General features: G+C 35.6%; 1 protein-coding gene and 1 pseudogene across 3 annotated transcripts in view; one reads left to right on the top strand and one right to left on the bottom strand.

Annotated features, from left to right (window-relative positions):
* The window catches only part of LOC108723809 (uncharacterized), a 67,906-nt gene extending 54,460 nt beyond the window's left edge, over window positions 1–13,446 (top strand). For 2 of the 3 annotated variants that reach the window (XM_018449800.1, XM_018449802.1), the window contains exons 2-6: window positions 8,430–8,634; window positions 8,711–8,876; window positions 9,413–9,685; window positions 10,627–11,033; window positions 13,144–13,446. In XM_018449800.1, coding sequence (XP_018305302.1) covers window positions 8,430–8,634; window positions 8,711–8,876; window positions 9,413–9,685; window positions 10,627–11,033; window positions 13,144–13,291 — 1,199 coding nt within the window. In that variant the 3' untranslated portion in view covers window positions 13,292–13,446. Of the gene's footprint in view, window positions 1–7,081; window positions 7,144–8,429; window positions 8,635–8,710; window positions 8,877–9,412; window positions 9,686–10,626; window positions 11,034–13,143 lie in introns of all 3 variants that reach the window. The other variant, XM_018449801.1, reaches the window with a different exon arrangement.
* On the bottom strand, window positions 11,047–11,492 carry LOC108723810 (histone H2B-like; annotated as a pseudogene).
* Window positions 13,447–14,384: the final 938 nt, after the last annotated feature.

Here is a 14,384-nt window from a genome sequence, read left to right as displayed (position 1 = left end):
GAGCTTATTTCTGATCAGCTTGTGTTACCGATTGTAAAATTGGATTTTAATGATTCCCGACACAAGAGTTCTTTCCATCGAGCACAATGGATATTACAACGTTATTCAGTACTCGGCTAGTTTCAGGTGAACTGGGCTAAGCTTGAGCTGGTGGAATGGTTTATCGATTTCAACCCTCTTGTCCTCTTTATCCTTTATTTTCTTTATCTTCGCCATGCACACACACAGTGCGCTGCCCGAAGTCACAGTTGGTTTACGTTCGAATTAACAATCCGTGTTTTATCATCTTCGCTCTTAAATCTTTTCCATTGTATGATAGATTGCGTCACGGTTCGCATAACTGTGAAAAATTATCGTTTCCCTTCAAAAGATTGACAACCTCTAATTCGATGCAACATCAGTTTATACGATTCCGATTTAATTTCAGATGATTTTTATCTGTGTAAATATCTGTCTAAATGTCTTCGATTTGTGTACCATATGATTATAAAATTCATATCTTTATTTGAAATGCTCCCAAAACGACTGGATTTTTATTTATTCGCATAAATTTACGCCCCATATTGAATATCATCATTGACTCGGTTTTCGTAGCAAGTTCATTTGATTTATGATTTCGTATTTCAAAATATCGTTATACATTTCGACTTGGCCGAGGCGGACGTTACGTTAAAGGTGTCGCGCGTTTCGCTCGAGCGAAGCTCGCTTTGGCAGGGTAGTTTATTGATTCTGTCCCTTTTCCTCTTTACTCCCTACCCTTTACCCGTTTTGCACGCGCTTTGCACATAACCCAGAGTTACGAGATCGCTGACGTACTCGTTACCGAATTTTCGCGCATCGACCCCGGCTATTCGATGTTTCCAAGAGAACAATCATCGGAATTCCGATGATTTTTTCGAGAATGCATATTGCTGGTTGTGTAACAATTGCAAATCTTCAAAAGTCTTCTTCCAAATTAATAAATCTATTCTTTTTAATTGAATTTTTTATGTTTGTTCTCTGTTCATCTTTCTTGTTCTAAAACGTGAGTGTACTTCATTTTAATCTTGGACTTTATGAAAATATATATTTCTATGTTTTATTGAATTTACATTTTTTTTTATTTGTTATTAAAAATATTTCTTAAGACTTAGAGAGGATCTGAATTCTATTTCTAACACATGCTGATATTGCAACTTTCAACAGAAGGTCAAATTGTGAATATTGCGCGAAGTAATCTTCGTAGGAATAATAGAATAATACGACACGAGAATGTTCTGCATTTCTGAATAAATCACAATTAACGGGGAGAATAATTTATGATGAATAATTCTTTATTCCTCATGGCTCTCGATTCCCTAGTGGCGATAATCTCTGCAGCATGGCACCCAGCTAATTGGAATGGTCTTTCAAGCGCGATTAGTACTTTAAATGTGACAATTTATTTTAATATACTGTGACAAAAAATACGACAAGTAAAACATTGAATCTATTAAAGTTTAAAATCACTTTTGTTCAAATCTGTGATGGTTCTTTTACGTTATTTTTCATAACTCTTTTATAAACACAAAGACTAATCAATCTAAAATATCTAATAGTGAAAGGAATCTATGAATGGAAGATTATCGTTTTAACGCTATAAGATATAGAATTTTAAGAGCTTAAGATAAACTCGAGTATTGTTGATATGGCATAATTTGCTCAAAGGGAAACTCAAATAGAATTACTTGAATTTTTTGGAAATATTTACGAATCCTTGAAACTGATTTAACTGATTTTTGCGAAATTAGTAATCTTGTTTTCATAGGACAAAAAAATCACGAACAAAACAAATCCACCTATTTGATCCTTGATTCTTCATCTCATTTTTTCAGTTTCAATATTCAAATATTTCAAATGGTCCCACATACCATATATCGTTAGTCGAGTGATTCTAGTAAAGATCATAATCCGCGAGGCAATAGCGAAATCGGCGAAACGATCTGGCATTCAACAGGCCTCGAACCAGCGACCCAAATCCATGGCACTTCGAGATGTACGTTTTTCTAAAATCGAGTTATCGACTGTGTTCCGCCAATGTTCATGTAATTTCATTCTTTCGTTCATTTTAATGCTATTCAAAAAAGATACCACGTATTTCTATACTGACAGAATGTCGTGGAATGTCGAATAGGATAGATGCAGTTCGACTGCATTTTCTTATTTTTACCAACATGAGAAAATACGGCATTAAAAAATTCTGAAAAAATTCTCAGGGTTTTACGAGAAAAAAATGTACAATTTTTGTCTCTCGTTGTTTTTTTGTAAAGTTGACAGTATTTGAGTAACAAAATTATTGAAAAGCAATATTCAGTGATTTTTCAATAATTAATATCTCGTTAACCATTGTGAAAATTACAAAATGGTAGAGGACTTTTCGATTCGGTATAGTCCGCTCTATCTACGCAAAAGTGCTTGGCAAAAATTTACAGGACTCTGTATATGTATATATTAATATATACATTAATATCGGTACTCAAATGTTTCCAAAACAATAAGATAAAAAATGGGATATATATGAAAATATACAGACAATACAGTAATAATGTTAAGTCATTAACTACCAAATTTACCGAACAAAATTATAGTAAAGCTACTGAGGTAGTGTATCATGTTTATATGTATATAATAATAAACTTTGCATAGTTATAAAACGATCTTCTTAATTTAATATAACATATTATATATGCTTAGAGAATGCCACACATGTATTACAATGTATAATCTTATCAGTTTTAATCACACAAAGATTATACAATTAAATATTTTTAATTTCTGTAAATTTATATATAATCGTATTATATAATCTATATCTGTCCATCCATGTTGTATGTTGCTACATGTTGAGACAGCTGAGATAATTTAAAACTTCGATAAATCTCCTAATGAAAAAGTTTACTTTCGAGATATGAACGGATTACTATAAGCTATGTTGCTACGTATTAAAGTTTAAATGCGAAATTAGCAATGAATTTGCACTGATATATTTGCACTGATATATTTAAAATAAATTCAGAATTATATTGTGTAATATGCATATTGGAATCCCTCATTTTCACATATTATCTTTTTATATTTAATAAGCAAAGCTTCTTTTAGTATTTGTAAATTATAGCTTATATTTCTATATAGGAATATTCAAAAAAGATATTAATTTTTAATAAGAAATACTTTTACTTATAAATTTTATATTATCTAGAAGCATCGCGAACGAGAGCCTTACACGCCGTGACTGTAAAATCGCTGAAACGAAGTTAACCCAAATCCATACATATCATAACGGTGTTTTCGAGGAATCGAATTATCGGACGACCCATTTTCGCCCACTGTCGCGCCACTCCTTTTTGACCGTTTGCCGACGTGGAAATGATAACACGTGCCTGCCGGGCATCAAAGAGGAAAAATGGTGTTTGCCGAATGTCGATAAGACTCGCCCTTCGTTTCACAAACCGAACGGAAAAACATCATCTCCCGATGTTCTACGTCGTGTTATTTACGCGTTGGTATAGCGCAAACTTTTGCGAATATTTAAAAAGTTATCTGTTCACCCCATAACTTTCTCACCTGGACCGAGTTTTCGGACGTCGATACACCTCGGACGTCGTGAGCGCCCGCGCATTCTCGCAAAAGTTAGACGTGGTGCAAATTTGCGTTTCAGAAAGTTTCTTTCACACCACACAAGTCTCGGAGAGACCTCTTGGCACGCATCTGCCTAAAGTTCCATTTTTTTTAACAAAATTTTATTCAAACTAAATAAAAATTTACACAAATATAATACAATCTAATTTTATAGATGAATATCTAAGTGAAATAATTGGTTTTTTAGAATATTACTTTTAAGATTAAAAGTTTTAAGACTATTAACATTAAAAAATTTATATACATATATCAATAAATAGAATTCACAAATATATCATAATTGAAAAAAGATATATTTAAATCAGTGTCCGAGAGGAGAGAACTCTCTAATCTTTCTTTGAAACAAAAATTGGAGAAGCTGCTTTTATATTTTCACCGCACTTTTTAAATAAAACTTAAGTAATTTCTCATAACATTTAATTTTTAATATAATTAGATGACAGATACGTATATAATTCTTTAGAGACATCTTTGCTTCACTGAATAAATTGACAATGGCGTTGAATTATGACTAAATAAAGAAGGCAAAACGATCCTCGATTGTTTATAGGCTGATTCGCTTCAGCTGTCGTTAACACGAAAAGGCGAGGAGAGGTACGAAAGGTACAGATTACCCTACTTCCTTTGAGCAAATGTTGCCAAAGAACGAAGACCGATCTGTATGTTTGACTTCACCAGAACGCAGCCGTTTGATTATGCGACGCCCGTCTAATATTATACCTTCTCTATTCCGGCAGACTCTCAGGCTGCATTGTACGCAAATTTAATGCCACGTAATAGCACATGCGCGCAGCAGAATCTACTTCGCTAATCCCCTTCAAAATTTCATCGGTGGTGTTATATGTAAGCCGCACGGTGCGATCGTTAGAACGTATAACGGGTAACGCGTAAGTCGGATATGCTCAATCGCTTGTTATGCGCGAACTGCCGATGCAGTTGGGCTGGAGATATGATGTAATGTTGATTCTCGCGTTCCTACGTACACGCCATAGCATTACGAGAGTTACTCGGAAAATAGCTCTACTTACTGGATTAAAAATTAAAATGCGTGAATTATGAAAAAATTACACTACGCGAATCTACGGCAGGTAAATTACATGAATATTATTTCAGAAATTAATTACAAAATGATAAAAAATACATAGACTCTTCAAAAGATGAATCTACAATGAAGTGCTATTTCATTTTCATCTTGTTCTTTATGTTATGAATGACTTAACGAGTGGTCTTTCATCAGGTTCCACTTTCATGTCAATTTTTCTCGCTAATAAAAAATATCAAAGAAGATTATTCATCATGTGATCAAGTTTTAATATTAGTACTTTTTTTAAGTACACTGAGAAAAAAATATCCTAAATTTCAAAATAAATATTTGAATAGTATCTACCGACTAAATATAATATTTATTAAATATAAAAATATATTTATTTGGTACAAAAAAACATCTTTTTTGTATTACATATATTTGATTTAACAATCACTTCTTTTTATTAAGTAAACATTTATTTATCGTAAGTAAATGTATAGTTGGCAGTATTCAAATAAATATTTATTTGAATTTAGGCTATTTTTTTCTCACAATCAGTGTAGTTCTCAAATTAAAATATTTATCAAGGAATAGATTTATATTTTAAGAATGAGTTACCAAAATATCTAATAAGAAAGATTGAAAATTAATATTAATCACATATAATTTTTCTCGACATTTTTTCATAAAAGACAATAGCTTCATATGTTATTTTAAAGATTCAAAAAGTGGCTTGTTGAAATATTTTAATTGAAATATCAAATAGTAATTGATAGAAAGACTGAAAGAAAATATGTGTGTGTATGCCAATTCTAGAAAATTTTATAATTTCGCGTTGTTGCGTAAGACTTTTCTCTTCTATTGTCCTATACGCTAAACAGTAAATAGCTCTCGTTACGTAGTGAGAATTCTGTAGGTGGAAATCCTCTGAGGGATTTACCGCGCCGTTAATTTTACGGGGGTACGGCTGGTGAGAGCACATGGAACAACCTTCTCGAACGTAGAGCATCCACAGGTTGTCGTCTGACCTAATCTGACCTAACCCAAGTGATTAAGGACGTTGAATCAATGGAGAGAAGACGAGGAAATTTCAAGGGCGATATATCTTCTATTGTTATCCTTTTAATCATTAGCTTTCTAAACAAAGAAACTTGTTAAATTTCGTCGAAGCAAAATGCTCAGTGAAATGTAAAAACCTGATATTTCTCCCAATAATCTGAAATATTGGATTCAGCAAATAAATAGAAAATTTTTCGGTCATCGGATAGATTGTCAGTTCAATACTGTCGTATGAGTTGAAACGTACCAACAAAATAAGCTTTTCACAAAACTGAAATCTCTCTCTCTCTCTCTCTCTCTCTCTCTCTCTCTCTCTCTCTCCTCTAATATTTTTTATATCAGTTTCTCATATATAAAAAAAATTTTTATGATAAATAATTCATAAATTGTTATTAATGTTAATATAAAAATATGAAAGAACAACAAATAGTTTTATGAGATAATTGTGTTGCAAAACTGACCAATATCTAATTGATACGCAGTTCTATGTATCGCTGATATTTTGCGCAGGCAGTGATATTAGACTGGCGTTTGAAAAATTTATTTATTTCGTATTTATTTACTCTATGCTATGTACACAGATGTCAGTCGCTATTTATTTTCTCGAAATATTAAAATTACTGAGCTTACACAGCACGTTAAATTCGTTTCTTACGATCCCTTTTAGAATCTCGTCTTGCTCGTTTGTGACTCAACAATCATAAAAATTGGAAATAATTATAGTGAAGAGTTTTGTCAATTGTAGAAATTGTTGTTCAGCTTTCTCAACAATATACTAGCACCTCAATAATGGCAGAATCAATTATATTTCAAAGATAATAGTTTTTTCATTTTTGCTGTTCGTTTTGGCAAAACGTCCAGCTTTCGATCTTCGTAATCCAAAGCCCTGAAAAGCTTAACAACAAAACGAATAACAACATTCTAGAACAAATTTTGGTCTTGATAGATTGTTGTTGTACGCTTCGTTGCTTCTAACCATTGGAGGTAGGCTCGTAAAGGTGGAATCAATACGTGAACCTACAACCATCTCTACTTACACAATACTAACCGGCCAAGCCCGAGAGCAATGTGTATATACCTCGTACCTCTCATTTTCTCCGTCGCGATACAGTTGCTCAATGATTGTCGCCCTCTCCTTGTGTGTGTTCCTCTTTAAACCCCTCTTCTCTCTCTTTTCACCACTAAATCCTCCGCATATTTCCCCACTCTTATTTACGCCGATTTTCTTTGCCTAGTATTTTCTCTCTGTTTTTTTATCTCGTACTTTCATGATAATGCAAAATCCTGCCGGATGAATGCCAGCTCCTCTTTTGACGGCGCGCCTTCATTCTGTTCCAGGAAATTCAGCGCCGTCACTCCATTTTCGAGCCCAGTCAGCACACGTTGGCCGACACAGTTCGGTAAACAAATGCTCTCGATGTGATTTATAGCTTATGCACTTTCCTCTCCCTGAAATACTTACAAGTAGTTTAGTTCCTTCAAATGTGATTGTTCTCCTTTTCCATTTTGTTCTTTTTTTATTATAGAAATTGTCGCCGCTAGATTTATATTTAGAATTAAAAAAATCGGTAAATTAAGTTAAATTAATAAACAAATATCTTTTATTTCTATATTTTATTCTTGATGATAAATGCGTTACAACCCATTTTATAGAAAGCTTCTTACAAGCCTCATATAAGTTTTAAGACTTATTATCTTTTTGACAATATTTGCAAATAATTTATAGACATCTCACATTCAACTCAAACACAATTTGCAGAGTATCAGCATTCAGCTCAAATCCACAAACCTATATACTCGTATATTTAAAAATTAAATTTGTATAAAGGCTACGAGTAAAAGCTGGGTGTCAAATACTAAAGTAAATTTTAATATTTAAAACATATTTGAGATATATAAAATAAACACATACGTTTCAACCTTCATTAGGTCATCCTCAGTGTAGCAGATATCTTTAATGATAAAATTCGCAACGCAAAATCGCGTTCAACAATTTAAATTATACTGATTTACAAACTTCCAAACATTCTTTCATTCGTTTGAGGTAGTTTCCAATAGATTATAACCTGCATAATTCATCATTGTTTTCCCTTCGACATACCTACCCGCACATTTTAATCTTTTTCATTTTAACTGAGATGTTGAACGCATGTAAATGATGACAGATGTTAAGACCGTTGCAATCTAATGATATCTTGAGAGTTTATAACTGATGTAATGTCGATCCATGTTGGAAAGTGAGAATGGCAAATATTGGAAAATATGATGGAACAATTATTTCTAGATTGCGATGATCGAAATATAATGTATACTGTGATTGAATTGTGCAGGATTATAATCTATTGGAAACTATCTGAAACGAATGAAAAAATGTTTGTAAGTTTGTAAATCAGTATAATTTAAATTGTTGAACGATTTTGCGTTGCGAATTTTATCATCAAAGATATCTGCTACACTGAGGATGACCTAATGAAGGTTGAAACGTAAATGTTTATTGTACATATCTCAAATATGTTTTAAATATTAAAATTTATTTTAGCATTTAACACCCAGCTTTTTTTTACTCGTAGCCTTTATACAAATTTAATTTTTAATTATTTGAGTAATATTTTTGATTATTTCTATATATATTTCTCTTTCTCTTTTTGGCGCGCGTGTAACGATAATGAATTTATTTGATTCGCAGGAATGGGGAGTGTCGGCAGCAACGTGACAGGGACGACGACAGATCCAACGACGTTCCTGCCAGACGCAACTCCGACATTAAGCGAACGTGAACAGGTCAAAATCGAATTTTACAAAACGTACGATGTCATGACGGGGGTACGGATCGCCGCGACCCTTGGTGGCTTTTTCAGCTTAATGGTATTGCTGGTAGTTTACAAGAGCAGGTAATTTTAAGAATGTTAAACCGATATTTGCGACGTCATTAAAATACAATTAAAATATAATTAATATATTTATCAGATGCAAAGCGAGTAAACAACTGGAAGATCCAACATTGACTGCGGCGGCAGCCGCGGCGGTCGCGGAAGCTGAAGCTGAGGAACGAGCTCTCGCCGCTGCTCTCGAAGCGATCGCCAGGTTACCACCTAGGCTAGGTCGTGGTCCGAGAAGATCATTATGCGTTGAGGTATACCGTAGCAATTTAAATAATTTTATCAAAATAATTAACAAATATACATCTCTAAAATGAAATACATTTTTCTAAAAGTGGTATGTATCATTAGAATTAGAATATTAACAAAATCGTAAATATTCTATTTTTGTTGAAAAATTAAATGATCATTTATGTTTCTTCTTTAATCTCTAACATTATAAAGTAGTAAAGATATCGATATTTCTTAAAGTAGTAAAGATATCGATATTCCTTACCGAATTATAACAATTTTTATTTAATAGCAAATATATTGTAACTGAACAAATTGTCGAGAAGATTTATGTATTAAAACATCATTATTGATTGGATCGTGCAGTTTTCAAGTAGTAAAGTTTTACACTTTTTCGACAGAATATAAAAATTTTGGACTGATGCCATGCCATGTCAGAAAGTGCTCTCTAGTTCACAGAGTGGCATTCAGAGAATGCTCTCTAGTTCACAGAGTGGCTTTTAATTTGTAATTTGTCCGTTCGCCAAGCACTTGTAATTGATAGAAATATTTACGTCAGATGGATCAGTCTCATTCACCCGTGGTGGCACCTCGCTTCGCCTCAGTCGGTGGATACGATTCCCTGCTGGCACCGCCAATCAGGCAACCGAGGTTGGTTCCCCCGGTCGATCACAGAAGATGTAGTTCGGTCACCTGTAGCAGCACTGGAAGCAGTTATCTGGAACGAAGGGGTTCAGCCATGGTAATGCCGTGCCTTCCACCTCCTCCATCCTATCCGCGTCACGCCGCCTACGATGAGCCATGGGATTTATATTACCCTATCGATATCCAGGTACACTCGATATTTGTAATCTTATGTCTTTCGAAACGATTCCTTTTTAATTCTTCCCAATAGTCGACAATGAAAATTAAATTGCTCTGCGCCTCTATTTTTATTTAGAACCTTTATTCTATAATATTTTAAATAAAATTATCAAAATCTTAGATAATAATACTTCTTCTTCTTCTTCTTCTTCTTCTTCTTCTTCTTACATTAGGCCTCTGGTCTGTGTTATACTTCTTTCATATGCTTGTGATTGTGCACGCTAATTATTCAATTGCCACAAACATATGGGACCTACAGTTTTAATGTCGATTCCGAATGGCGGATTTTTCGAGAGGTGGGCAAGGATACTCTCGGGAGATTGCCGGCTTTTTCCGAGAGGAGACACGAACGTAAATATTTTGGTCCTACCAGAATCAAATTCTCTGGGTCCTGATGACCAGTGCGCTGTCTGCCATGCTATGCTCGCGCTCTGGATAATGTGTGCCTTCCAACAAGCGACACAAGTACTATACAACACAGAGTGATCATGTCATCCTTGTTTGACAAACAACAAGGATGTAATGATACACTGTGTCACACTATGCCATCTGTGTTGCTTGTTGGAAGGCATACAATTACCTATATTATTATAATTTTAATTATACCTTATACACTAATACTTTACTATTCCATTCTAGAATATAATTTAGCTCACCTGCTACAAATGATAAATAAAAATGAGTTACGGCTCCTGCACACTGGATACGGAAACACTTGTCGCGCGACAAAATGTAACACGGTAATCAATGAACATATTAGGAGCTGTAAGCTTATTGGCTACCGCGTCATATTTTGCCGCGCGACAAGCGTTTTCGCGTCCAGTGTACAGGAGCCATTAAACCACATTTAATTCTAAAAAATATCACCAAATATTATTCATTTATTGAAAATTTCTATAATGTAATCAGGTCATACAGCCAACTCCGGATTTATCGCCATGCGGAAGCGAAGTCGGTCTTTATGCCGGTGCAGTCGGCAGCCTTATGGCGGCGTCGTCGGGCAAAAGAGCACCGTTGGCATCGATGGGTAGCGTAGATCCTCCCGATCCAGATACCAGGTCGCTCGGCTCCGATTCGGTCTTCTTGAAGAACGAAGACGAGGAGCAGTGCGTCGATACTGAGGATGAGGTCTCGGGTTTTTCTACGGACTCGGATGCGCCTGGGCCAAGCTGTCGGCGGTTCCTACGGGTGCCTTCTAGGAAAAAACGGATTCCTGAGAAATGGGATGGATGCGCGGGCTGCGTGCCTAGGCGACGGGCCGGTAGTAAACCCTGCCAAGAATGTTTGACCATCAGTGCCGCCGTCGAAACCTCCAGGTAAATTCCTATCACGAATTCTCACACGAAAAAGAAAATGTTGCTGTCACAACGAGAGACTATATAGCTGCAAGCTCTGTCGTCAATTCTAATTTACTTGGAACTAGTATACTTGGTTACTGCTTTCGTGCCTTCGCTGACTGCATGCTTCGCCAATTCACCGGGCAACAAGAGTCTCACAGCCTAGATCTCCCGAGAGATGATCGTTGAGCGTTTGTTGTAATGCACCAATCTCGACGCTTCCGCAGCGATTCTCTCGAATACATCGTTGACAAAGCTGTTCATGATGCTCATAGCTTTGCTGGAGATTCCAGTGTCCGGATGTACTTGCTTCAATACTTTGTAGATGTAAATGGCGTAGCTCTCCTTCCTCTTCCGCTTCTTCTTCTTGTCAGTCTTGCTAATATTTTTTTTAACCTTACCGATCTTCTTCACGGCTTTGCTCGCTTTAAGGGGCATTTTGTCATACAATCGGAAAGCTACTTGCGGATAGAACCACGATACAGCGTTCTCGATGCGCTCGGGAAAATGAGTTAAAGCGAAAAAACTTTGTTATCATAATTAATAATATTAGGTGATTGCATTGAAACCCACTGTTTTTTTTTCGTTTTTTTAAGGATTTATTTTGGAAAAACTTGTTGAGATACCTTAATCAAAATATTTTCCCTCGGATTCTACTAGTTCCTCTCACTTCTCTGACAAAAGTTGAAAAAAAAGTCGAAAGAATGCCCTGTCTTTTGACTCTATCCACTCATCCATCCATTTTTGGACTTCCTCGTAATTACGGAAGTGTATCTTCTAAGGCGTGTTGCATCGACTGAAACAAGTAATAATTACTTGGAGCAAGGTCTAGACAATATCCTGGGTGAGGGAAGACTTCCCATTCCAACTCCATCAGTGTTTTTATCACTGCTAATGTAACATGGGGCCGAGCGTTGTTGTGCAGCAGAATCATCTTTCGAAGATTTGATGCTACTGACAACCTTTTTTCCATTAAATTATCGTTCAAACGCTCGAGTTGCTGTTTGTAACGTTCGGTGATGATCGTTTCGTTGGGTTTCAAGAGCTCATAAAGCACTACTCCCTTCATATCCCACCAGATACACAGCATGACCTTGTAACCATGGATATTCCGTTTTGGTGTGGATGTTGATGATTGGCCAGGATCAACCCATGACTTTTTGCGTTTAGGGTTGTTAAAATAAATTCATTTTTCATTCTCAGTTACAATACGCCACAAGAAACTTTTTTTCTGTGCCTCATAAGCAAAGAAATGATAATGTTTAATCGATTTGCAATGGCGTTCTCGCTCAACTCGTATGGAAGCCATTTTCCTTCCTTCTGAATCTTCCCCATGGCATGCAAACGTTGGGATACTGTTGACTTATCAACATTTAGCTGTTCGACCAATTCTTTAAGCGTTTGCAATTCAGAATCTTCAAATTTTTTTGACTGGCCCGATCGTTGCTTGTCATAAGGGTCGCAATCGCCACTTTTAAATCGTCGGAACCAATTTCTACACACAGTTTCGGATGATGCAGATTCACCATAAGTCTGAATAAGCAATCGGTGAGCTTCAGCTGTACTTTTTTTAAAATCAAAATAGTGTAGAAACACACATCGAAAAAATAACTTATCTCGGTCCATTTTTAACTTGCTCGTTCGAGGCACGTGTCTCAACTAAATATGGCATTTTTGGGCTGGAAGTTTTTTGGCAAGGGGTCACCCTTCAAGGTGACATAAGCGACATTTGTCCGTGCTAAAGTATAAAACACCTAAAGACACCTATAGCCAAACAGCGGGTTTCAATGTAACCACCTAATGTAATAACAAACATGTGTAAATATTAATAATCACAAAAATATCAGACATTTCAATTTACTGAAAATTTTTTTAATAGTATAATTAGATAGCTGATAGAACAAAATCACTATAAAAACAATATTTTTTCTCCCAAAAAACATCATCAAAGAACTGATTATTATATTACTTGTTATAAATGTTTGCATATTTAAGCACTTGAATCTGCGCTCTTCTCTTTTTCCTATAATTATATATTAAAATACACTCGTCTTCTTTTTTTCTTTAATTAATAAATTTTTGATGATAGGTCGCAACCAGCCTCAACAACAACCAGTAGCAGTCAGAGTAGCGTGGGATCTCCACCGTGTTCACCGCCGATCGAGCTAAGGCATAGACCACCACCAACGCCGTTACCATCAATCCCGCCAATATGGTCTCAAGAAACACTCTTTTAAAATGCATCTTTCGTAGTGAGCATGTCCTTCGACCTGTTTTTATCGAGATACGAAGCTAAATTCAGAATGTCGATATTTGAGGAAATCATTTGCTCAAAAGTTGAACATTATCTTTAACCGTCTTGTACTTTTAGAAAACAATCTTTTTTTCTTGGATCTTGTAGTCATTAAAACTCCAGATATAATGTACATGAATTTGGAGATTCAATTGTTATACCGATCAGTGAATTTTCAACTATAATTCACAATGCAACAATTGTCGTATAGAACTGTTATAAAACTATTTTTAAAAATCTAAATTTTGAGGTAACAAAATTAAAAGAAACCAAAATTATATTGGATACCGTACTTAATTTTTATAAATGGCAAGAATATAAAGAAAAAACTACATAAAGGACAAAAGTTAACCGATGAAAGGAAAAGACGAGAGAAGAACGTACGAGACGTAGAAGAAGAACGACGGAAAGCACACATTTTCCGAGTGTGCGAGGAAATATCGAAGATTTTCGATATTATGGCGGTGACTTCTGTCCCGGAACCAGAGCAAACCCATCTTAAGGTAGTCCAAATCGAAAGCATTTTACGTGGATTGTATGGCACACTTCATAGCAAGCACGAAATCCGGGTCGAATTACTCGCCCGTTTAAAAGAACGACACGCGAGGCGAGGCCGACGGCGACTTATAATTAGTCTCATTATATCAGAGATTTCATCTACCGACATATTTCAATCATCTGCCTACCACGTTATACTAGAGAATATACTTGAGTTGGCGAACAATGCATACGCGCGCGGTCGGATTTATCTGAAAGTTCACATAACTGTATTGTGGATATACTCACCAGCATCCCAGACGCACCAGAGAAAATGCGCGCAATTTATCTGGCATCGTAAGCCGTGCTCCATAATCTCTCATGTAGTCGAAGAAGATTGGGCGATTTCATTATTTTCCGTCACTCAGCCATATTCTTAAATCTCTTCATACGAGCATCCTCCGTAACAAGACCAGGCGCACATCGACATTCGTGATCCATTTAACAACGAAAGCAAAGCAAATGCACTTCCTCGCTTAAGACATTCGTGGCGTCCTAAT

This window comes from Mycetomoellerius zeteki, unplaced genomic scaffold, assembly GCF_001594055.1.
Source record: "Mycetomoellerius zeteki isolate Tzet28-1 unplaced genomic scaffold, Tzet1.0 scaffold25, whole genome shotgun sequence".
Classification (NCBI taxonomy): domain Eukaryota; kingdom Metazoa; phylum Arthropoda; class Insecta; order Hymenoptera; family Formicidae; genus Mycetomoellerius; species Mycetomoellerius zeteki.
This window is presented reverse-complemented; position numbering and strand designations above follow the sequence as displayed.